This window comes from Ceratotherium simum, chromosome 1 (assembly GCF_057802395.1).
Source record: "Ceratotherium simum simum isolate JZ-2026a chromosome 1, ASM5780239v1, whole genome shotgun sequence".
Lineage (NCBI taxonomy): Eukaryota > Metazoa > Chordata > Mammalia > Perissodactyla > Rhinocerotidae > Ceratotherium > Ceratotherium simum.
The window spans coordinates 53835672-53862014 of NC_141900.1; the positions used below are offsets into that span (position 1 = coordinate 53835672).

The following is a 26343-nucleotide window of genomic DNA, read 5'->3' on the forward strand; positions in this document are numbered from 1 at the left end:
CGGTGCCACAGCATGGCTTGACAAGCGGTGCGTCGGTGGGCACCCAGGATCCGAACCAGCGAACCCTGGGCCACTGCAGTGGAGCACGTGCACTTAACTGCTTGCGCCACCGGGCTGGTCCCTGATGTTGCTGTCTTTGTTATACTCAACATATTTCAACGAGCTTCATTTAAATTTTTCCCATGACTACTACTTTTAGAACTTTCACGTGTTGTTTTTCTTGGAATTTCTAAATTATTCCCTGGAGTATCTCAAACTGAATTCTAAATATATAATCTCAGCAGGAAAGGAGAATTCTATTACTATTACTTACACATCTGTTGCCTGAAATCAGAAATATCCTAAAGAATTCTTTGTGGATATGAGCTCCATGGTTAAGATTTCCTTGTAATTTTTCGTGTTGTGTGAATGTTTCTTGAGACCAGAGATATTATTTAAAATTTTAGGTTAAAGAATAGAAAATCAGATGATCACTAACCAGTGTATAGGCATTAACTTTATTTTCTTGAGAATGCACTATGTTTTCTTTGGAGGGCTATGTATAAAACATTATGGCCAATTATAAATTAATTTCCTTTATAATTTGAAAAACTTTTTTACAGCAAATTTTCAGAACTGTACTCAGTCTCAAGAGAAGGTGAATGAAGATGTGATTGTGTAAGTCCAAATGAAATGTTAACTTCATGTTCATTGCATGCTGCTTTATTCAATACTTATAAGGAGAAAAACCTTAAAAGTTTGATCATTAATATTACATATAAGTGATTAAAGCAAACATGTCCTCTTTTTTCATTAGGTATATAAAATTATCATATTTTTTTCTTCTATTTGAAAGGTATATAAGTTCAAATGCTTTGAGTTATATTTGACAGAATTGTCGTCAATAGAAAAGTTGTTTTGGAATTTGCATTTTTATACCAATTTTGCCTCCTAGAACTGAAGGTACATATCCTGGAGGTTAAATTACTTGTTTTTCCTTTTTTTAAATTATATTTCTTACAAAGCTTATAGAAAAATACCACTTCTATAAACTTTAAAAACCAAAAAGATGTGTGCAACACATAGTAAAAATAATAAAATAAAATAAATAAAAATAGTAAAGTTTTATTCAGACCTACTTTGGAGACTAATTATTCAGACTACTATAGTAAAGTTGTATTCAGACTAAAAATTGTAGTCCAAAATAAATTTATAGGAACATTTTGTTTCTGTAGTTTTGTGTATTAAACCGTGTGCTGTCCTTCGTCACATGGGTTGAGTTTCTTAGAGAGATGCTACCTTACTGAGTTTATTCACTGGATTTCAGTAATATCTCACTAAAACTATCAGAATCTTATCAGACCTAAGTGATCCCTTATTCTTTGCCCCCAAAGTGAAGCCTCCATGTTGCACAACCCCAAGGGACACCTATCACATTGCAGAGACACCCTCTGGGCTATAATTCTTGACATGCACTGTCCAGTACATTAGCCACAGCTGTGTGTAGCTGTTTAAATTTCAATTAATTAAAATTAAATTAAAAATTCATTCTCAGTCACATGTCAAGTACTCAGTGGTCACATATGACTGGCTGCCATTTTGTATAGCACAGATATGGAATATTTTCTTCATCATAGAACGTTCCTTTGGACAGTGCTGTTCCGGACAACAGTGGGAATGGTGGCACCTTGAGTTGTGCTATGCTGCAGCCTCAACTTTCTTTGAGGGAACGTTCTATTTTTTTTAGCACTTTTACATAAAATTTCTTTATATTGGGTCTTTTGAAAATTCCTGATTAGGATCCAGATTATTGCTTTCTACTGAATTCTAGTTTTACAATATTAAAGCAGGGTTCTGATGTATGAAGTATGAGTTTCTTACAAAAAAGTTTGGAACTTTTAAAAATAGGATCTATTTAAAAAACATAATAAAAGGGAGACTAAGATGAAAAGATATGTCTGTGTACAATTATTAACACGTTACTAAATTTATAAAGAAACATTCTTACCATAATGTAGTATTTGTTATGCTATTGTTACTCAAACCAGTGTTCTGTTTTGGAAATATTTGAGATACTTGATGAAAAAATGTTCCATAGCCAAATTGGCTTAAAAAATACCATATATGAAAGCCTTCTCTCAGATATACACAGGACAGATAAGCATAGTAAAACCTCCATTAATCCAAATTTTCCAACCTATTTGACTATGGAACCAATTTTTTCTCCCTAACACCTAGTAACATCCTGCTGAACTAATGCTTTAATGAACACATTTCTGGGAAACATTGCTTTATATAACTTTTTTGGTGGAGATAAGATAATACCTCTTTCATCTATAATAATGAGGAACTGAAGAATTTTATTCTACCTAAGTTATTTTCCAAAGTTATTTCCTAAAGTCAGTCTAAAACAATGACTCATAGCTTTATATAATTTTAATGTTGTCTACGCCTTTGTCTTATTTATCAGACAATTATTCTGAAAATAATTGAATCTTTTCTTGTTGAATCCAGATCATAATCATAAATAGTTTCAAGATTATTGCTGATGAATATGATGCCTCCTCTTTTGCTGTCAAGAGTTAATTAATTAATTCTATATGAACTTCTAAGCAACTTGTTCCATCCTTTTTGCTACTTTTGATATATCTACTATAATCTACTTGAAAATGAAGGGGCAAACTAGATGACCAAGTCAGTGTTAGATTAAGTTCAACTGTGTTTAATGTAAAACCCATTGTATCAGTGGATTAACTATGATAGAAATTTACTTTTCTCACACGTAAAAATCTGAAAGTAGGCAGTCTAAGGATGAAACGTGGCTCAAAAGTCATCAGGAACTCATTCTACTTCTGACTTTTTACTAGTCATATGACCACATCTATTTTGCCTGAGCATGGAACACTCCGAATAAAATGGAGGTTGTCTTATTTAGGAAGAAGATAAAATCAGATGTTGGATGATAGATTAGATAGTTGGCAGTTTCTTTTGCATCAAGTTGTAGCCTAAAGTAATTCCCAAATTGTGTACAGTGGAATTGACAAACGGTGATACATTTTAAAAGGACAGGGATATTCATGGTTAATTGGTCTGAGACATCCTGGGTTGAACAAAATTAAACTATTTCTTTGTTTTCAAATCTTTTAACATGTTCATATGTATTATCAGTTTCCAGAAGAGGGGCAGTGGGAGGGCACTAGGTATGCAGTGTTTCCCAAACTTATTTGAGAAACCTTTTTTCTCAGAAATATTGCCACAGTGATTCAGATCATAAGCTCAGGATCCAGGTGGTAGGTTCAAGATTCAGATTGTGGGCTCTGCCACTTTCTAACTATAGAGGCTGTCAAGTAACTTCTGTAAATTTTATTTTCTTCATCTGTAAAATGGGATATTCATACTTTCTGAAGATTCAGTGATACTCAGATCTGTAAAGGGCCTGGCCTAATATTCAACACACAGTAAATACTCAATAAATGGAGCCATTAAATCAATCTTAATTTGCATGTGGTTTGAATCAGAAGGCTTAGGCCTTGAGAGTAGTTTCATTTCTAGAAGTAGCTTGTTGGCCACTCTTCAGCTTTCTTTGCAGGCTCTTTCTCTTCATCCCAAACTGTACCATGTTTGGAGAGTCCCTGAGCTCAGTCCTTGGTCCTTTTCTCTTCTTTATCTGCACTTTATTCTCTCTCTCCATGGGTGGTCTCAGCCAGTCCTTTGTTTTAATTACCGCCTATAACCTGATGACTTTCTGGTTTACATCTCCAGCCTAGACCCCCTCTAGTGCTTCAGACTCTCATTTTCAATTCTTACTTGATCTCCACTTTGATGTTTAATAGGCATCTCAGACTTATCATATCTAAATCAAAACAGTTGATATCTCCTGCAAATCTGTTCCTCTCCTAGTCTCCCACATCTGTAAATGGCACCCCGTTTTACGCTGTTCCTCAAGTCAAAAATCTAAGAAGTTATCCTTAATTTCTCCTTTTCCCACATTCCTCACATCCAGTACATTGGCAATTCCAGTTTCTTGTATTTCCAAAATATATCTAGAATCTGTCCACTTCTTTGCGTATTGGCTGCCACCATCCTCATCCAAGCCCCCATCCTTTTTACCTTGGCCATTGCAATAGCCTCCTAATGAAACCACCTGCTTCCATTGTTGTCACCTCAATCCATTCTGCATAGAGTGGTCTTTTAAAAAGTTGAACAAATAAGGTCATCCCATGCTTAAATCCTCCAGTGGTCTTCTGTTTCTCTTGGAATAAAACCTGTACAATGCACCATGGCTAAAAGCCCTACATATGCCAAATTCTCCAGTCTAATCATTTCATACTACTTTGGACTTCTTTTGTTCCTGGAAAATGCTAAGCTTTTTCCTCACTCAGACCTTATTATTTTCTCTCCTCTTTCTAGAATGCTCTTCTTCTTGATCTTTTTATAGCTGGATCCATTTTACCTTTGGATCCCAGCTGTAATATCACTTCCTCAAAGAAAATTTTCTTAATCACTCTATCTGCACTAGCTCTTTCCCCATCGGTTGTTCTGTGACCTATCACCCTGTTTACTTCCTTCGTAGAACCCGAAATTCTTTTTCTTTGTGTATTGTCTCCTCCCACCAGAATATGAACTCTTCATGAGTAGGGACCTATTATCTTGCTCATGACTGTATCTCTAGAACCTCACACTTTGTGGGTACCCCACATACGTTAATTAACTACATTTCTCATCTGGTCTATTGTTAGATATTTAGATTGTTTTCAGATTTTCTGTATTGTTATTAATGCTATGATGACCATCCATCTAGATTAATCTTTTGCATATTTCCTTATGGTAAATTCCTAAAGTTGAATTTTCGATTTAATAGTATATATAATAATATAATATATATAATATATATATTAAAGCATTTTATACAATGCTTTTTAATACTATCATTTCTTTTCCCCCTGTTCCACATACAGCTATCTTAATTACTTCAATGTAACTTTTTCAAATGAAAATATTAAAAAATGCAGAAAGAATATATAAATAGCAAATATGTTTTAAAATACTAATTTCTGCTAATAATGTAAGAGAGACATATTCTAGGTGTCTTACTAGGAAAACCTAGATTCTTACATTCAATGTACTTCACTTTTTCTCATGGAGATTTATTTTTAGTTATTTTAAGGCTGTAGCACAAATTCTCTTACTCAAATATTAGGATAGATTTCATTTTTGTAGTAACAAGGGGAAAATTTTGTGCTTCAGTCTTACTAACATTTCCAATAATCTTTTTTCAGGTTGACCTTGGATTATGTTGGAATAGGAGTTACTGCCTTGGTTTTTGGCTACATGCAGATTTCCTTTTGGGTTATGACTGCAACACGACAGACCAAGAGAATTCGAAAACAGTTTTTTCATTCAATTTTGGCGCAAGACATCAGCTGGTTTGACAGCTATGATATCGGTGAACTTAATACTCACATGACTGAGTAAGAGGGTGGATGTGCAGTATATCAACTTTGTTCTTATATATGAAGTATAGTTGACTTAACTGCATTTATTCACTTGTTTCAGTGACATCAACAAAATCAATGATGGTATTGGAGACAAGATTGCCCTGTTGTTTCAAAACATGTCTACTTTTTCTGTTGGCCTGGTGATTGGTTTAGTGAAGGGCTGGAAACTCACCCTGGTGACTCTGTCCACATCTCCTCTTATAATTGCTTCAGCAGCCATGTTTTCTAAGGTAGGCAAGATGGCTAATGCAGTGTTGACTGGAAGCAGGAGTGTGAACTAGATATTTTATTGAGTTTCTCAAAAAATGCATTTCTATTTATTTTCTATGTCTCAAAATAGAAAGGGATATAATATACCACAAATACTTTTGATTTTGTTCACCATTAATCACCTTTCTATCTTCAAGTTATTTGGCTACAATGAGGCTTGGTTTTAGTATCTTACTAACATTAAAAAATATTCCTCTTCATTTAGTAACCTAATACAGCTTCAAATGATAGCAAAGATAAAGTATTATGCCATTATACGTTGGATACTGGAAGAGCCTGTGTGTTCTAAATTCCCAGATAAATGTGTTGCAGTTCATTTCACTAGAACAGAACAAGAAAATCTTTAAACAGTAAACACTTAGACACTTTTTTTATGTCAGCCATTTCAAGTTTATATTTTTATAAGGCTTTGAATTACATTTAAAATTGTCTGTTTTTATGTGCTATGTAAATCTGTTTCAGTTTTTTAAACAAATTATGTATTTTCATTCTAAATTATATTTTTAGCACTGTTATACTGTGAGTATACCAAAAGATATTAATCTGTTTACAGCCTGATTTTGAAACCAATGCTCTTTGTGAAATCCAAAAACAAGCAATATATCCCTGATATCTCTTTGGTAATCCTACCAATGTGTATATCCATCTCCTAGATTGAAGGCACAATGTATTCTTGAGATATGGGTGGGGGTTTTAATTTTGCAAAGCTAATTATTCTTTATGGAAATCAAAGCCATAAAATTCACTGAGTTTATTTGCTAGCAGTATACAAATTCAATCAGTAAGAATTTTTAGCAATAAAAATATTCTGTGATTGAGTAATTCCATAAAAATAGGCTTGGATGTTTAGACAACAAATCTTTATTTAGTTTGATTTCCAATGTTAACCTTGTAACCCTTATCAAAATCTTCATCCTCACTTATTTGAAGTGAGGACCTCTCCGTGGGAAGATTACCCACAGTATGTTACTAAGATAGAGCCTTAAACTCGACTGCTCAGAGGAAGTGAAGTGGAAAAGGAGCTTAAAGGGAACAGCAGTGAGGAATCCTAAGTTCTGCTCTTGTATTAACTGATTGTAAATAGAAAGCAAGTAAAGGTCAAAGTTATCCAAATGACTAAAAAAGCCAGGGTGGATGGTTTCTAGCTTCCTTCAATTCAATTTAATTTGACAAACATCTATTAAATACTTCCTATGTACAAGGCTTTTTGCTGGGTGCTCCTTCCCCTCCAGTGATATATTATAGAAATAACTATCTTTATTAAGTGAAATCAGAAAATAATGAGTATTACTCAGTTTATGCTACCTTCTTACTTTAAGAACCATCTGAGCATGTCTTATGTAAAAACAGCTCCAATTATGTGGAATGTATTTTGAAAGTGAATAGATTTTTTTATGTGTGTAGGCAACAGTTACAGACACAACTATGAGTTCAATTTCCCCGCTACCTTTCATTGAACTACTGTGCTAATTACTAAATTAAATCCTTTACTAATTAAAGGAGTAGCGAGTGGGATATGTAATAGAGAAAAAGGCACATTCTGATTAAAAAATTGTGAGAAATCAGATAAACTTGCTGAATATCACCAAGACTGTTGTTCTGCTCTCTCTCTCTCTGAAGTCTCACCTCTTACTGTGGAGATAGAGCATTTACTAGGCAGGCTGCATTGGGCAGTAATAGCTTCAGAGGTCACACCCCGGATGTATGCAGGATCATTTTCCTCTTCCTGCCACATCCCTGTGACCCATACCCTCTGAAACCTTGCTTTTTACATAATAATAAGTCAAATCAGACTCACTAGTTTCCAGAGTGCACCTAAAAAGAATTGTGTCACTAATATCATTCTCCAAATGAAGTCTTTCCCAATTGTATTAATATAGATACCCATCTTCTAAGTTTTTAAAAACACAGAGAGAAAACAGTGAAGCCCTACTTTTTGTTGTTAGTGCCATCAAGTCAATTTCAACTCCTTGCATCCCTGTGTACAGCAAGGCAGAACCCTTTCTGGTCTTTTTGCATCAGCCTCTCATTTTCGGGTGCTATATCAGACAGTGCTCTACTACTATTCATAGGGTTTTCATGGCCAACTTTTTTGGAAGGGGGTGGCCAGGTCCTTCTTCCTAGTCTGTCTACTCTGAAAGCTTCACTGAAACCTGTCCACCGTGGGTGACCCTGCTGATATTTGAAATACTGGTGGCATAGCTTTCAGCATCACAGCAACATGCAGCTGCCACATATGACAACCGACAGACAGTGGTGTGGTTCACTGACTGGGAAATGAACCCTGGGCCATGGCAGTAAGAGCGCCAAACCTTAACCACTAGACTGCCAGAGCTGGCTGGAGCTCTACTAGTAGAAGGAAAAATAGAGATTTAGATTCTAGGTTAATTTAGGCTATGCTCTCTCTCTGCTGTGAGATTTTAAAAAAGCGATGTTTCTGGCCATTGGTTTCCTCATCTGCAAACTAACAAGGATAGATTAAGTGATATTATGTACCTTTTCAATAATATAATTCTGTTATTCTAGAGTCTACCTGAATTAAATTCTCTGCACATTGTTACTACCCTAGGGTTATTCTTTGGTTAACTCTGGTTGTGGTTTATTACAGATAGTTATCTCATTGACCAGTAAGGAATTAAATGCCTATTCCAAAGCGGGGGCTGTAGCTGAAGAAGTCTTGTCATCAATCCGAACAGTCATAGCCTTTGGGGCCCAGGAGAAAGAAATTCAAAGGTCTGTCCTTTAGTTATGACAACATATGCTTGTTTTTTATTTTCCCCCAAGGCTATTACATTGTGTTTTGCCTTTTTAAGGTATACACAGAATCTAAAAGATGCAAAGGATGTTGGCATAAAAAAGGCTATAGCTTCAAAACTCTCTCTCGGTGCTGTGTACTTCTTTATGAATGGAACCTATGGACTCGCTTTTTGGTATGGAACCTCCTTGATTCTTAGTGGAGAACCTGGTTATACCATTGGAACTGTTCTTGCTGTAAGTCTTATTTGAGAACAAAGGTAACTGGCCTAGATAGTCTTTTCCTACCTAGAGTTTACTAAAAATTTCTCTTTGAATGACAATGAATATTTTAAGATGAATGGTTTTAATAAATAAATATTTATTTCCTTCAAATGATTTGTATACACCTTTAAATTATAGTTATAAGTTGGCAGGATTTAGTCATCCAGCACATTTTAGTGTCTTCTATGAGAATCATGATTGAATTCTCCACTGAGAGATAGAGTTTTCTTAATCCAGCAGTCAAAAGGGTCAGTCTCTAGTGAGACTTTTTCCTCTTAATCTTGCAATTAATTAATTAATTAATTAAAATGGCACTCTACATTCACCTTGCTAAATGTCTTCCCTCTGGAAATATTCTGTAGATTGGATTCTCCATCCCTTCCTCTGTCCTTTTACTGTTTAGTAATGTTAAAAACAGACTGTATACAGTTCTGTCCAATGCCACAATTTAGAGTTTTTTAAACTCTTAGGTGTTATGCATTAAATTATAATTTATTCCGTTATCCTCCCAAGTTTCAACAATAAACAGATCAGTCCAGGATTAAGAACCATTTGTCTTGCTGAACTGAATTGATCTGATCTATATACTTCAGTTCTCATTTGGCCTTCCCATTCTATGTAGATTTTTTTTCTTTCAACTAAAGTCATCTTTTGAATTTGAGATGTTCATAGTTAAGTCATTAAGCTATTCCCTTATTTCATATAAATGAAACTTGAGTTTATTATATTTCATATAAATGAGCTCTGAGGAATTTTTGGCACATCCTTGCTCCTCAATTTATGTGTGACTGTGGGCAAATGACTTGCTAAGCCTTAGTTTCCTTATCTATAATTTAGGGAAAATAGCACCTAGCTTGTGGGGTTCTTTCCTTATTTGATTTTTTGCGGAGATGTGTCTATCAGAAAATGGACAAGAGTCCAATGATACAAGAATTCGGAAAAATTTGGGCAGAAATAGTACAATGTCTCTAAGATAGTGAAATCTATCACATCCTTCTTTTTAAAGGTCAAGAGGTTAACCAGCAAGGAGGAGAGTGCAACTCACCTCCTCACCCAACCGGGTTTATGTATGGCCAGCACTCTTCAGGTTTTCCTGCTCAGACTTCCCCGCAGGTGATAATGACAAGACTATGGGACAATCAAAAGTTGCTCCACGTTAGGAAAAGGCCAAGTACACTTGGATTCACTGGCGTTTCCTTTATATTTGGCAGCATCTTACATTCTTTCCTACCTAATTTCTCTGATATCTCTCTGTGAGTCTCAACCAAGTATACATATCATTCTGTTGTCCCTCTTATATAACTGAGGAAGGATAAATATTATTTTTTTGTTCCTGTAGGTTTTCTTTAGTGTAATCCATAGTAGTTATTGCATTGGAGCAGCAGCCCCTAACTTTGAAACCTTCACTATAGCCCGAGGAGCAGCCTTTAATATTTTCCAGGTTATTGATAAGGTAAGACTTATAATTGCTTTGAAAGATAACCACCATTACTGCAAGAAGGAAACCAGAAAACAGGCACACACATTTCACTCAAACAAAAAGATGTGCAAAATCAACGTTGGTCAATTGACTATGGGAAGAGATTGTTTTAACTCTTCTATAAGGAAATTGTATTTTATTGAAACCTTCATGTCTAACTCAGTGCACTTCTAAAAGCAGATAGGAAAGCACTATAAAAAGAAACCATCTTGAAACTGTTTTTAGGATATAAAGAGTGTCAGCTCAATCCCTTGAACATGTCCCTTGAAGATGTATAATGTTCTCTTTGTTTTTCTAAGAAACCTGCTATAGATAACTTTTCAACAACAGGATTTAAACCTGAATGCATAGAAGGAACTGTGGAATTTAAAAATGTTTCTTTCAGTTATCCGTCAAGACCATCTATCAAGGTAGGTTAAATTTAATTATAGAATTGTACAGTTCTCTGTTATTATCTTCTGCTGGCTAAAATCTCCTCTTAGGAGATTATTTAGGATCATTTTGACCAAGATTTGGCTACTTTGCTCAGAGATTTGAGGAAAGAGAGAGAAAGGGAGGGAGGGAAGAAGAGTAGGGGGTGGGAGGGAAGAAGGAAAGGAAGAGGGAAGGAAGGAGGGAGGGAGGGAAGGAAGGAAGGATCAGTAATGGACAAATAACAGGAAGAACTAGTTACATTTTGCAACCTCATTTCTGTATTCAGCTGACTAAAACATTTTCAGCTCCCTAGAATTCCTCCACTCTGATTTTGGAAGCACACCAAAATGTCTTGAATTGATGGTGCCACCTATTGGTCATCCTTGGATGTTATCCCACTCAACATAGAAAAATCATTTTAACCTCCTAGTTTCTAACCTGAGGGAATTATGTAGATGTTGTGCCTTTCCCTTCTCCCTTCCCTAGGGCTTTTACTGCACCAGCATTTGTGTCTCAGGTACTTTCTCAATTTTACAGTTTTACACACACACACTCAAGCACATACACACACAATCCTCCCTTTATCATTCAACCTTTGACAAGTTCTTGTGAAAATGTGCCTCTTCTATTGTCTTCCTCTTTGCATTTTATTAGTGTCTTTACTCAAAAAAGTAGTTACTGTTAAAGATTGCAAAGAGTAATTACAAATAAAACAGCTGTTTCATAGAAAAAAGAGGATGTGATTTTAAGTGAAATAGATAAAATTAGTAACGCCATCAACATTTTAAAGTGTGCAAATGTCCCCTATAGAATTTACATCAAAAAAAGATTTACCTTCTCCTACTTCCTTATTTTTCTTTGATTGAAATTCTCTTTTCAAAGCTCTTTTTTAAAAAAATTTTTTTGTTACTTACTTACCATTATTGGAATTGTATTGTATTCTACTATTTTTCTTAACATACATAGAGTATTTCAACTCCATTTTGCAACTGCATTTGGGTTGGCTTTCTGGAGACTTAAGCACCAATTGGGCCATTATATTGCATGGTAGAGTGCTCTCTGGTTTTTAAACAACTCTTTTTTAAATGAACTTTTGAAACATAGCCCTTTTTGTTAACCTGAAGAATGAATAAATTTTTTTTAAAAAAGAGCACACCCACTTTAAATAACACGCAGATTCTTCCAAGGAAAGAACAGAAACTAACCAGTAAAAGTGCAGGTGGGAGAGGAGGCACTCCCACGGGGGGTCCCAGATTTCTCACCTCCTTTAGAGAATTTTTCTCTGCTTGGCCCTTTGAAGGTTTTATGTTTGGCTTATTTAAAGAGTCTGTTTCTTTACAAATGGTGAGATCAAAGTCAGAGTCCAAAGAGAGATTCCCATGTTTTGGGCTGAATACATACAAACGCAAGCAAAGATCGGTGAGAGTTTCTCAACAGGATTGCTGTTGTCATTTGGGGAAAGTAATTATTTTCTGAGGCTTCTCTCACATTGCAGGTCTCTGGGACGCTAAATACTGGTAGCGACCCCTAGTTATGGAGAAAATTTTAAAAGTGCTCCCCGCCACGTTGAAATGTCCCCATGAGATCCACTACTAGAGAGGGAGGGTTTCTAATGGTGGACTCCCATACATGGGAGTTGCTAAGGACTCTTGCCAGTTGTTTTACTTTGGAATATGTTTTGCAATAATGTTAAGTATATTCTGAGAAAGAACTTCCTTAAATAGCTCACAAAGATATCTGGCAAGATTTCATTCAATTGTTTCAAATTAAAAGATAAAACTTTCACTAACTTGGTAATGATGAAATTCATTTAAGTATTTTAGTTGAAAATGTGAACAGTTTGCTGTGGCTAGTTAATATTCTATGAGTACTCTTAATTTAGTTCTCCTCTTTATATAGAAAGATGCTGAGACATTCTTTTTCTGTTATTTTCCAGAATTGTGTAGATTATTATTATACAAACATAACAGGATCTAATTTTGTTTTTAAGTGCCACAGAAGAATTCATTTTCCATTTATAATTATATATTAAATTTCTGAAAATATATAAATCATATTCTTGTTTATCCTTATGGAATTTTTTTCCTGTACATTCCAATAGATTCTGAAAGGTCTGAACCTAAAAATTAAGTCTGGAGAGACAGTAGCCTTGGTTGGCCCCAGCGGCAGTGGGAAGAGTACAGCAGTCCAACTTCTGCAGAGGTTATACGATCCCGACAATGGCTTTGTAAGTGCAGCTAGCAAAATCATGAACAGTCCACACGACAGGATTTGGAAATATCACCTATTACGGGGAGCTTACAGCTATGTCAATTTTTAATTTTTAATAGTGGAGCTGGGAGAGAAGCCATATCATTTTCTTTCCAGTGTATTCATTCATTCCACAAATATTTATTGAGCACCCACTATGTTCCAGGCACTGTTCTGGGTTCTGGGGATACATTGGTGAACAAAGTTTACATTCTAATATGTAGAGAGAGACAATAAAGAAAATAAGTAAATTATTATAAGTAAATTATATAGTATGTTAGAAGATAATAAATGCTGTGGGGAAAATAACATAGTAATTTGTAGTAACCAGAACTTATCAAGAATTTCAGTTTCTCAAAACATCCCAGAAGAATGATATTGGTAGAAAATATGCTCACTTATTTTTTTTTCTGTCATCCATAATATTGCACTTAACTTTCTCACCATTGTAAATGGCATAGAGAACAAGACTATGATAGTCGCATAAGCATAATTCTTAATGCGTCTATTCAGGTTTTCAACTGTTATTTTTAAAAGAAAATCTATTCTCCTAGAGCCTGGTTTCACTTATATTTGACTTCTAAAGTCTTCATTTGGAGTATACTAGACCCATGTGTCCATGCTAATATTTAATAAATAAATTATTGGATAAGCATTCCATGTATGTTGCACAGAACACCCATGCCCAGACAGAATCCCAGAGTTGGTGAGAAAGAGAGACTCTATGAGTTATAATTATCAAGCCCTGGCTTCTGTCATTGGAATATGTTTGTGTAATGAGTAATGGCACTATGGAGAACACAGCATTCATTTACTATTATTTATAGCAATGAATAGAAGACGTTTTTGTCTTTTGCAGGGGAATGGGATGTTGAAGAGAAATAAGGAAAGGTATTTCCTAGAAAAGAATTTTAAGGTCATATCAGTCTTAAAATAACAAAACTGAAGTTTGTTACATGTGTCTACTGATAACATTTGTGGCTCCTAGAATATATATCTTGTTAATATCTAATTTGTGACTCTTAGAATAAAGATATTCAGGTGGTTTGGCAAGATTTTAAGACAGCTTTTTTTGGGTTTTGTTGGTTCCCATATACCAAAAAGTCTTTTGACAATACACATGGTATAAATATTTTATCAAAATAAAGTCAGTCTTTGATTCCTGAAATACCCTGCTTCTCGGCTTATGTTTTGAACTAGTAAAAAAGACTCTAAAGCAAAACAAAGGCATGACAACATGATTTATTCCTTTGGATTGGCAGATCACGGTGGATGGGAATGACATCAGAACTTTAAATGTGCAGCATTATAGAGAACATATTGGAGTGGTCAGCCAAGAGCCTGTTTTGTTTGGGACCACCATTAATAACAATATTAAATATGGACGAGTTAAGGTGACACATGAAGAGATTGAGAAAGCAGCAAAGGAAGCAAATGCTTATGATTTTATAATGGAGTTTCCCAATGTAAGTACACCATGTTTCCTGTGTCCTTAGCTTGGAGCTAAAGCTCTGCAATATTCCAAAGTAAGATAACAACACAGTAACTTCTACAGTTTAGGGAGAGTGTGATTAATTTTTGGATTGTCCTAGATGAAACATCTATAAATGAGAGAGTGTGGTAACAACCAAAAGAAGAAATGCATGATTGAAAGGTCAATTTTTAAAAATAATATTTAGTTCTTACCTGTTCTCACTACAAATGGAAAAGGAAAAAATGAAGAGTATGTTAAAATATAACAAAGAAATATGAGACAAAATCATCAGCTCAAGCTGAGAAATGATGTATCTGCAAAATATTGATTTGCAAGGCCATCTTGTGGCTAAGAGTGGGAATGTCACACACTGTGTGCAGATTAGTTCTGTGATAAGGCAGAAGGAAAACTATGATCGTTTTTAGAAGCACATGAAGCTAATATTAGACAAGAAGTGTGAAATCATACTCAGAAAGAGATAAACTAAAATTCTTGGTGCTAGGACATATCGGATCCTAATGGGTATTTATAATTGATACAGAACTATAAAACCATTTATTAACATTTCCCAAAGTATTCGTTCATTAATATCACATGAAATTGTTGTGGGGAGCACCCTGTGAAATATGAAAGGATGAAATTAGAAATTAAAATACAGATAAAATTCCACCGTCCTAGAAGGCGACAATAACAAAAAAGTTCACTTTAATGGATATATTTTACAAACCACACTCCATGGGTCATAATAATTTTGTTCTTTCATTCTTTTTTTACAAAAACTTTTGTTATGCGAGTAATTACCTCCTATCCTCATTATTTAGGGTCATAATTAGGACAGCAAACTCAGTAAGGGCTTGAGGTCATTCTTTGCCTTGTGATTTGGGAAAACACAGACTTCCTTTTTTTGATCTTTTGCCACTTTCAATGACTTCCTTTCCTAAAAACACCAATGATCTTCAGTTTCCCACTGTGAATTAGGGAGCTTTCTGGTGCCTCTTAAATCATACCCTGTAAGTTACTACTTGCATTTACTAAAAGTCTATTATTTGAACAAAGATGTTCCTTGCTATAAATCTAATAGTAAATCCTAAAGCTATAATCCAAAAAACAAATTAAAGATACAGGTTTATCATGATGAAAACTAAATTCCACAGCCATGGTTAACCAGAGAAATAAGAATAAACATAATAAAAAATAAAAGTTCCAGAAATGGTTAATTCAGATAGGTGAAAAGTTGGAGAAAACTATGCCATTGCTTCTAAGATATACACATATTTTAAAATTAATATTTTAGGAATAACTGATACTTGCTAGCCTTTTCCCATAAACAGCCATAAAACTGGCTAAAATATATGAGGCATAGGACAGTTGTTTCCAAGCATTGGATGAGAGGTAGGACAAGACTATGATTCCTGAGAGAAAAGAAATTCATGAATAAACTCCATGAATTTGCAGCATTCTGCCTGGGAACAAGTTTCTGACCACATCTCGGTGAACTAGAATCCAGAGAGAACATAGCAGTCCCACTGAGCTGAAAAGCAGAAGTCAGATTTCAGGACAGCTTAAGCAATTAGAGAGACGATGAGAGGGCTGTGGAGTTGAGGTGGGGGGCAGAAGTCCGTGTAGGCTTCCCTTGGGAATCCTCGTCCAAGTATAAGACTACCCAAGGCTTACCAGAGAGCAGCTGCTACAAAGCTGAGAGTAGAACAGAAATACTAGAATTCAAGCAGTGCTGTGGGGATGTTGAAAACACAGGCCAGCCAGAGTGGAAAGATCACATTGACACCTTTTAAATACCACAAGCATATAGCTAAAACACCAAAACAAAGCGCCACACCTTAAGAATAAAGACCACACCTTAGAGCAAGGCTGACTCTAGACCTGCCCTAACAAAGCTTAAAACCAAGCCAGGACAAGATCCCCAGAGGAAACAGAATTTGGAGTTTGAGTCCTGCCTAGTTTTGAGGCTTTCTGCAGATTCACCCCCACAAAGCATAAAACCAAGATTATACAAGTTCGGGATGATCAGTCAGTATTTGAATTGCCAACTAGAACAAAAATCAACATTTTTTCAGAAGAAAACAAAATTCAGAGTCTCTCTAACATACCATGCAGAGTATTCAGTATATATTCTACAGTAACTAGATATGCAAATAAACAGGAAAAATACGACCAATAGGCAAGAAAACATAATCCTAAATGCTTTTGAACTTAAGAAAAGCTTCAAAATGCGTGAGGCAAAAACTGATACACCTGAAAAGAAAGAAAAAAGTCCACAATTTTAGTTGAAGTCTTCAGTACTTGATAGGACCAGTAGGCAGAAAATCAGTAAGGATATAGACGTCCTGAACAATACTATCAACCAGCTAGATCTGACTGACATTTATAGAACACTACACCCAATAACAGCAGAGTATATTCTTCTCAAGTGCAAATAAACAATATTCTGGGCCATTGAAAAAAAACTTTGCAATTTAAAAAAAAGAGAAAACATAAAAACTATGTTCTCAGACCATAATAAAACTATAGAAATCAATAACAGAAATATATATGGAAAATCCACAAATATTTGAAAATTAAATGACACACTTCTAAGTAATCTATAGCTTAAAGAGGAAGTCTCAAGAAAAATTAAAAATAATTTTGAACTAAAAATGAAAATGAAATGTATCAGTATTTGTGGACTACACTTAAAGCACTGCTTTAAGAGAAACTTATAGCATTAAATGCTTATTTTACATGTGTGTGGTGATGGATTGTAATTAGTATTTGGGTAGTGAACATGATGTAATCTATGCATAAATAGAAGTATAATGATGTACACCTGAAATTTATACAATATTATAAACCAATGTTACCGCCGTAAAAAAAAAAAAAACAACACCTAAAATCTGTCAACTAAGTTTCTGTCTTGAGAAACTAGAGTAAGAAGAGCAAATCAAACCCAAAGCAAGCAGGAGGAAGGAAATAATAGAGATTAGAATAGCAATCAGTGAAATCAAAAACTGAAAAACGTTAGAAACAATCATTGAAACCAAAAGCTCGTTCCTTGAAAAGATCAATAAAATCAGTAAAACTATAGCAAGGCTGATGAAGAAACAAAAAAAAAAAAAAAAGAAGAGAAATTACCAATATCAAGAATGAAAGAAGGTACATCACTATTGATCCCAAAGGATCAGTAGCCTTTAAAAGGTTAATCAATTAACCTTTAAAATTAATACAAGAATACTATGAAAAATGCTGTGCCTATAAATTTAACAACTTAGATGAGGGTCAATTCCTTGGAAGACACAAACTACCAAAACTCACTCGAAAAGAAATAGGTAACCTTAGTAAGACCTATAACTATGATTAAAAAAACTGGATCTCTAAATAGTAGCCATAGTTACAAATGAAATTAAAATTAAAAATGGCATTCACAACAGCATCCAAAAACATAAAATAGAATAAATTTAATGAAAGATGTGTAAATCTTCTGTGTGAAAGATATAAAACATTGCTGAGAGAAATTAAAGATCTAGATAAATAGACGTACTTATTCATTGATTTAGAAATTCATTATTTTTAAAGATATGCATTCTATCCAAATTGATCTATAAATTTGGTGCTATACCAATCAAAATCCCAACAGTCTCTTTTTAATGCAGAAATTGACATGCTGATTCCAAAATTTACTTGAAAATTTAAAGGACCAAGAATAGCCAAAACAATTTTGAAAAAAGAACAACAAAGCTGGAAAACCTACAATATCTAATTTTAAGATAGCAGTTAAGACAGTGGTAATGGCATAACAATGGACATGTAGATCAGTGGAACAGATTAGAGAGTCCAGAAATAGACCCTCACATATCTAGTCAGTAGATTTTTGACAAGGCCAATATAATTCAGTAGGGGAAAGGAAAGTCTTTTCAACAAACGGTGCTGCAACAATTGGATATCCATATGGGAAAAAAAATGAAATATGGCCCTTTACTCATACCATACCAAATATTAATTTGCCATGGATCTGAGACCAAATGTAAAAACAAACTATCAAATTTCAAAAATAAAAACTTAGGGGAAAATCTGTGTGACATTGAGGTCAGCAGAGATTTTTTAGATGAAAAAGCATTTACTATTAAATGATAAATTGGACTTTAATGAAATTAAAACATTTTAAAGGATATCATTTAGTAAATAAAAAGGCAAGACAGAATAAATAAAATTTTCACAATGCACGGATCTGACAAAGGACATGCACCCAGAATATATAATGAACTCTTACAACACAGTAAGAAGACAAAAAATAAAATTAAAAATGGACAAAAACTTGAACAGACATTTCAAAACGAGAGAATCAAATGAACAATACACATATGAAAAATATTCAACATTATTAGTCACCAGAGAAATCCAAAGTAAAACTACAATGAGATACTGTTTCACACTCATTAGAATGGCCAAAATTTAAAAGACTAACAATAATAACTTTTGGTGAGGTAAAACAATTAGATCTCATTCATTCTAAATAAAGTGAAATTGGTCCAATCATTTTAGAAAGCAATTTGACAGCTTAGTATAACGTTAAACATGCACTTATGACTCAGCATTCTATCCTTAGATACTTTTCTAAAAGAAATGAAAATATGACCATGAGAACATGTACATGAATGTTTGTAGCAGCTTTATTCATGATAGTCAAAAATTGGAAACAATCCAAATGTTCATCAGCAGCTGAATGGATAAACAAATTATGATTGATATAGGGTTGCCACATGAAATACAGGATTTCCAGTTAAATTGGAATTTCTGATAAATAACAAATAATTTTTTTGGTTTAAGTATGTCCCAAATATTGTATGAAACATACTTATACTAAAAAAGCATTCATTATTTATCTGAAATTCAAATTTGAGCTCCATGGGTTTTTATGTGCATTTCTATTTGTTTTGGCTAAATCTGGCAACCTAAGGTAGATTCATATTGTGTGGAACACTGCTCAGCAATAAATAGGAGTGAACTACTGATAAATACAACATGGATGAATTTCAGAAACAAGACAGACCAAAAAAAGTACACACTGCAATTATAGCAAGGCTGCAGGATACAAAATTAATATACAAAAGTCAATCACTTTCCTGTATACCAACAATGAACAAGTAGAATTTGACATTAAAAACACAATACGATTTACATTAGCACCCCAAAAAATGAAATACTTAGGTATATATTTAACAAAATATCTACAGGATCTATATGAGGAAAACTACAAAACTCTGATGAGCAAGATCAAAGAACTAAATAAATGGAGAGATATTCCATGTTCATGGATAAGAAGAGTCAGTATTGCCAAGATGTCAGTTCTTCAGAATTTGATCTAAAGATTCAATGCAATGCCAATCAAAATCCCAGCAAGTTATTTTGTAGATAACAACAAACTGATTCTAAAGTTTATATGGAGAGGCAAAAGACCCAGAACTTTGGATGAGGGACTTAACCCAACAAAATATTACTAACCATGCTTCAGTAGTGCTAGAAGTTACTTCCAACCTCAAAAATCTAACAATATCTACTTTGTTAAAGATGCATATACCAAAAAAAAATTAATTAAATAAATAAAAGAAGACTAAAGAGTCTAAAAAGTCTCCTGATTTGCACAGCAAAGGAAACCATCAACAAAACAAAAAGGCAGCCTACTAAATGGGAGAATGTATTTGCAAATGATATATCCGATAAGGGGTTAGTATCCAAAATATATAAAGAACTCACACAACTTGATATAAAAAAGAACAAATAATCCGATTAAAAAATGGGCAGAAGACCTAAATAGACATTTTTACAAAGAAGACGTACAGATGGCCAACAAGTACATGAAAACATGCTCAACATCACTAATAATCAGGGGAGTGCAAATCAAAACCACAATGAGATATCACTTCACGCCTATCAGAATGGCTATTATCAAAAAGACAACAAGTAACAAGTGTTGGCCAGGATGTGGAAAAAAGGAAATCCTTGTGCACTGTTGGTGGGAATGTAAATTAGCTCAACAAGTATGGAAAACAGTATGGAGATTTCTCAAAATATTAAAAATAGAACTACCATACAATCCAGCAATACCACTGCTGGGTATTTATCCAAAGAAAATGAAAATGCTAATTTGAAAAGATATATGCACCCCTATGTTCATTGCAGAATTATTTACAATACACAAGATATGGAAGCAACCTAAGTGTCCATAGATGGATGAATGAATAAAGAAGATGTGGTGTATATAAAATGGGATATTACTCAGCCATAAAAAAAGAATGAAATCCCCCCATTTGTGACAACATGGATGGATCTAGAGAGTATGATGCTAAGTGAAATAAGCCAGATAAAGAAAGAAGAATACTGTATGATATCACTTATATCTGGAATCTAAAAAAAGAAAGTGAACAAACAAAACAAAACAGAAACAGACTAGTAGATACAGAGAACAAATTGGTGGTTTCCAGAAGGACGGGGGTGGGGAAAGGGCAAAATAGGTGAAGGAGATAAGAGCTACAAACTTGTAGTCATAAATAAGTTATGGGGATGTAATGTACAGCTTAGGAAATATAGTCAACAATATTGTAATAACTTTGTATGATGACAGATGATAACTAGTCTTATCAGGATGATCATTTTTTAGTGTAAATAAATGTTGAATCACTTTGCTGTTTACCTGAAACTAATACAATATTGTATGTCAACTATACTTGAATTAAAAAAATAAATTTTAGGGCCCGGCCCAGTGGTGTAGTGGTTAAGTTCGTGTGTTCCGCTTTGGCGGCCCGGGGTTCACCAGTTTGGATCCTGGGTGCAGACCTATTCGCCACTCATCAAGCCATGCTGAGGTGGCATCCCATATAGAAGAACTAGAAGGACCTACAGCTAGGAAATGCAACTGTGTACTGGGGCTTTGGGGAGAAAAAAGAAAAAGAGGAAGATTGGCAACAGATGTTAGCTCAGGGCCAATCTTCCTCAAAAAAAAAAAAAAAGAAAAAAAATAATAAGTTTTTAAAAAAGTCTCCCAAGATTGAAGAAAGTTTTGAGGGGAAGTTAGTTTTTGCAATAAGTTTTTCCATACAATTTTTCAGAATATCCAGAAAGGAAATTGTGGATAACATATTAAATTACTAATAAACATTTCAAATGATAAAGTATGTGTTTGTATTGCAGGTATTCTCTTAAAGATTTCAATGCATTTTAAAAATGTCTAAAAATTTTTGGAAATTGATTCAAATTATTATTAATTTTTCTAAAAATCATTGATTATTATATGTTCTCATTTCTTTTAGTCCTAGCCAAATTTTTCTTAGGTCCTCTCTTCACTAGACTTTTTTTTATAGTAGTTATTTATTTTTACAAAGAACAAATCAAAAGTCAAAACCATCCAGGCTGAAGTAGTGATTAAGCTGATATTAAAACACAACTGTGATTGTTTGTCATTTCCTGTTCTAATCATTTATCATGCTGCCTTCTGTTTCTGTGCTCTTTCCTATTTTTCATTAGAAATTTAATACGTTGGTAGGGGAAAAAGGAGCTCAAATGAGTGGAGGACAGAAACAGAGAATCGCAATTGCTAGAGCTTTAGTTCGAAACCCCAAGATTCTGATCTTAGATGAGGCTACATCTGCCCTTGATACAGAAAGTGAATCAATTGTTCAAGCTGCACTGGAAAAGGTAAGTGAGCAGAGCATTTCTTACTTCCATATTCCCAGTTCAGCATTGTTTTTAAATGCAAGAAAGTATGGCTCTGTAGTGGATTACTTATTAAGTTCAGAGCCCTCCTTAAGGTATGGATGTGGAGTGTTCACTCTTTAAAAACTTGTGTGATGGTTATAGGAATTGATTTGGAGGAGAAGAGATGCTATACTTGGTGCTAAAAATATATCTGAGGCTAATATCCAAGCAGTTATCCAAGATACACCTCCATTCCAACAGGTCTACATTTTGTTCCTCACCATAGTAACCCCACACCACTACCAGCATCACAACTATAACCACATTCACCCTTTGCTGTCTCCATACACACCTGTGTGATTCTCTTCTCTGACCACTTCTTCTGTTTAGGGCAACCTGAGAGTACTCATTTTAACCTAATTTCACCTCAAGAGGAGAAGCATACAGTGCAGTTTGCCCTAACCTTGAGTCATCCTTCTCCAACAGACCTGGGACCTCAAACCTCACACTGACCTCCTGCTTACCGTAAGCTGCTGCACAGGCCTCATGGTCACAATGCAGTCATGGCCCTATACCAAACTGCTCTGCATCTGGGAGGATAGATGGCAGTGGTGATACAAAAAAAAAGCATCAAATATTTTCTTCAATGGCCAAACTCTCTTTTAAATCATGGCCTTCAAATTCTTCAGAATACTTAATGGCACATTTTACTTTGAGTTTGTTTGAAAATGTGTTGTGTTTTTCTCTCTAAGAAAATTACAGGCTTCTCTTTTTAAATACTGATTTTGTGTGACCAGAAATGGATGCTGGCAGCCAGAATGCCCACTACTTATTGAAAAATTTATTAGTTACTATTATCAACTTGCAAATCTGGTTGTATAAGTTTTTACCCTTGTTTCCATCCCACGATGAGAGTGTCACATGTCAGCTCATGGTATTTCTTATATCCATAAAATAAACAAGTGATATGAGAATCCTTATTTACTGTAGACGTTTTGCCAATTTGGTTCATTTCGGTGGAGAAGAAACAATGATTCCCTCAAGGACAGGGCTGATGCTTTATTCATTTTTTAAATAAGTAGTAACTAGGACAGGGCTCTATAAAAACACTTAATAAATTGTGTTTAATAATGGTGATGTTTAGTTAGTTAGGGCTTGAATGTACTAAAAAATGATTACACTTAACCATCTCTAAAGTTGTATAAGATTTTTAAAAACATATAGTAATAGGATCTGGAGTTGTTTAGAGGTTAAGTGTTGCATCCATTGTCTTTTCATCCAATATGTTAATCACTTTAGGCAATCAAAACTAGTTCAGATTTTTAAAATAAATAGTTGCTTGGACATGATAAACTAAGAAATGTTTTTTTCCTACTGATTAAAATGAAATCTATATCATAAGTGAAAAAAGAAGAATGCAAAATGTTTGTAAACTGTAATTCCAATTATATAAAATAGGTGTGAACAAAAATGAAGGCAACATATATGAAAATAGTAACAGTTGTGTGGGAGAATTATGGGGGAAAGCTTTTTTTAAAATACATTTACTGTTATTGTTTTTTAGTTTTTAAAGTGGAGGGAAAATTAAATTAATGTTTTAGAGATGTATAGGTATGAAATTGCTTTAAGTAGAATTTGCTGGTCTTTTGTGGTGTGAGGGTAAATGGTAACAAATGGGGTGACAAGTAGCACAGTAAACTGGATTAGTTATATATGCCTCAGTTTATTGGAAAATGACTCGTAGCAAAGAGGAGAGTTAAAATATAGGCAAGGTAATGAGAGCTCTAGTGCCATGTTCTCTACACCCTTCACACAGACACAAAGGAATCAAGCCTTTGGAGCGGTCCCTACCTAAGGAGGGTAGAGCATCCAGCAGGTCTCATTTCTGCTCATCTGTCTAAGAACTCCCAGACCCTGCTACATGATATTGCCTAACCCACAACAGTTAGCAGATTTTTACAGCTCAAAATATCATGTATGCTACTAACCAACTAAAGAGGGAACAATAAAATATATCCCTTCTTGCTGAACGCTGCATCCACCTCCCTCCATGCCCTGCCTTCACATATTCCTCCCAACCTCTCTACATTACCCCATTGTCTTCCTTTGATATGAAGTTCTAGAACTGATAAAACTAACCTATGCAAAAAATCAAATCAGTAGTTTCCTGGGGCAGAGGGTGGGTTTTGACTAAAAAGGGACATGAGGGAATTATCACTTGTGTCCTCACTTGGATTTTTGAAATGGCTAACTCCTTGCTTCAGCTCACGCCCTCTTCAATCTGTTCTCAACACAGCAACCAGGTGATGCTATTAAAACATAAATCTGATGATGTAAAGCTTCTACTTCAAATCCTCTGATGGCTCCCCTTCTCACTCTTCCTTACAGTAAGCTACAAGGCTCTGTGGAGTTGGTCACCAAGCTTCTTCTGGGACCTCATATCCCACCACCCCCCACCCACATTGGCAGTTCCTTAAACATGCCATAGAACTTTTCATGAGCTAACATACTATGTACGTATTTGTATATCTTGTAATTGTCTCTCTTCCCCCACTGGACTGTCCACTCTCTTGTGGCAAAGGCTTTGATTGCTTGACAGCAGCGTCCTCAGCACTAGAACAATGCGTGACCCTTAGTAGATAGCCAATAAATATTTGTTGACTGGATTTTGAATGAGTGTGATACAGGATAGTTCCAAGGCCTGAAGTGCTCTTTTCTGGATTTCTTAAGCTTTCTACAAACCAGTTTCGCTTCACTAATCTTGTTCAGGAGGAGGATATAGAGTCAGTGGATAAAGGTTTATGCCATAGGCTATGGGCTTCCACTCTGCTGCTGGTTTGGATCCAGCATGCCCATGCAGCAGGCTTCCAGGCTGTCCCACTACAGAGGCATGGCAGTGAACACCTGCAGGCCCCTGGGGAAGCAGAGGAAGCCCACACTGATTCTGTGATAAATCGCGGGAAAGCTCTTTAAAAGTGGTATGCGAATCTAAGGAATAATTATTATTAAGGGAGGTTCAGCTACAGCACATCAATGGAGAACCTTTAAAAAGGCCCTTTGCTAATTATGAAGGAAAGGTTTCTATCACAGTTTTATTCTTTGAAGAGACAGAGTTGCTTTGTTGCAGCCCTCAGGGGCTTTTCTTTATCATCACTGTTCTTTCTCACTATGATGCACTCTGTTGGTCTTCCTCTGAGGCCCCTTATGTTATGTTTATACTACTTGGAAAACTAAACAATAAGCAAATTGGTATATTACTTTAATCTTTATATTAATAATATTACTTTATTAAATTAAGCCCCAAGGAGTGGTTATACAAAGTTGATGTTAGATTAATTATTACACACACGCACATATTTTGGTGTATCTGTGTCAATTATGTTAATTAAATATCTTACTCTGTATTTATATATGGAATTGGGGATTTGTTTCAATTTTTTCTTTCTTTTTTCTTATTTTTTTACATGTGTAGCAACACTATAATAGTTGGGAACAGAAAGAGGTTTTCTGCAAGGGGAGTTCCTGGGCTGGAATTTAGCCAGGAGAGCAAAAGTTAACACACAAACTACCTCATCCCAAAAGCATCACGGGACATTTTATAAACCTGCTTAATCAAGCTCACATTTGTAAGGCTTGGTGTTAAATTATAGGCCACTAACTTCTTTTAGGATATTGCTTTCCCCGCTCTTTGATAGAACAGGGCCCCATTGAGAATCTGATTAAGAAAGGGAAAAATAAACCAATGTAAGTCTTCAGAAAAATCTACAAATGCACTTGTACACAAAGATTTACATATAATGTTGAGGGATTCATAGACCCCCTGAAGCTGTTTATAAGTCATTATTTTAGGTGTAATAAAGGAACAAATGGATGATAATAGCTAATCCTCACAAGAACCCAATGAGATAAGAACATTTATTCTCCTGCTTTACAGATATGCACACTGAGACACAGGGAAGTTGAGTAACAGCTAGGCAGCAGTGAAGCCAGAACCTGGACCCAGACATCTAGCCCTCTAGCTCATTCACATAACCACCGTGCTATACTGCCTCAAGATTACACATCTGCTAGGAGTTGAAGCTAAAGCTGAATCCAAATCAATCTTCAAAACTAGCCTCTTATTAAACATAGAATTACCGTATGATCTAGCAGTCCCTCTTCTGGGTATATACCAAAAGGAATTGAGAGTAGGGACTCAGACAGATATTTGTATACCATTGTTCACAGTAGCATCATTTGCAATAGCCAAAAAGTGGAAACAACCAAAACCATCA

At 34.9% G+C, this 26343-nt stretch overlaps 1 protein-coding gene and 1 long non-coding RNA gene across 2 annotated transcripts in view; one reads left to right on the top strand and one right to left on the bottom strand.

Moving 5' to 3' along the window:
• LOC147918200 (uncharacterized) overlaps positions 1-26343 on the bottom strand; it is a 475202-nt gene that overhangs the window by 130984 nt on the left and 317875 nt on the right. The gene's annotated exons all lie outside the window — the stretch shown is intronic.
• The window catches only part of ABCB5 (ATP binding cassette subfamily B member 5), a 118138-nt gene that overhangs the window by 5379 nt on the left and 86416 nt on the right, over positions 1-26343 (top strand). The window contains exons 4-13 of the mRNA XM_004418938.3: positions 603-657; positions 5259-5450; positions 5536-5707; positions 8356-8480; positions 8561-8738; positions 10105-10218; positions 10545-10655; positions 12761-12886; positions 14172-14375; positions 21899-22069. Coding sequence (XP_004418995.1) covers positions 603-657; positions 5259-5450; positions 5536-5707; positions 8356-8480; positions 8561-8738; positions 10105-10218; positions 10545-10655; positions 12761-12886; positions 14172-14375; positions 21899-22069 — 1448 coding nt within the window. The remainder of the gene's footprint in view (positions 1-602; positions 658-5258; positions 5451-5535; positions 5708-8355; positions 8481-8560; positions 8739-10104; positions 10219-10544; positions 10656-12760; positions 12887-14171; positions 14376-21898; positions 22070-26343) is intronic.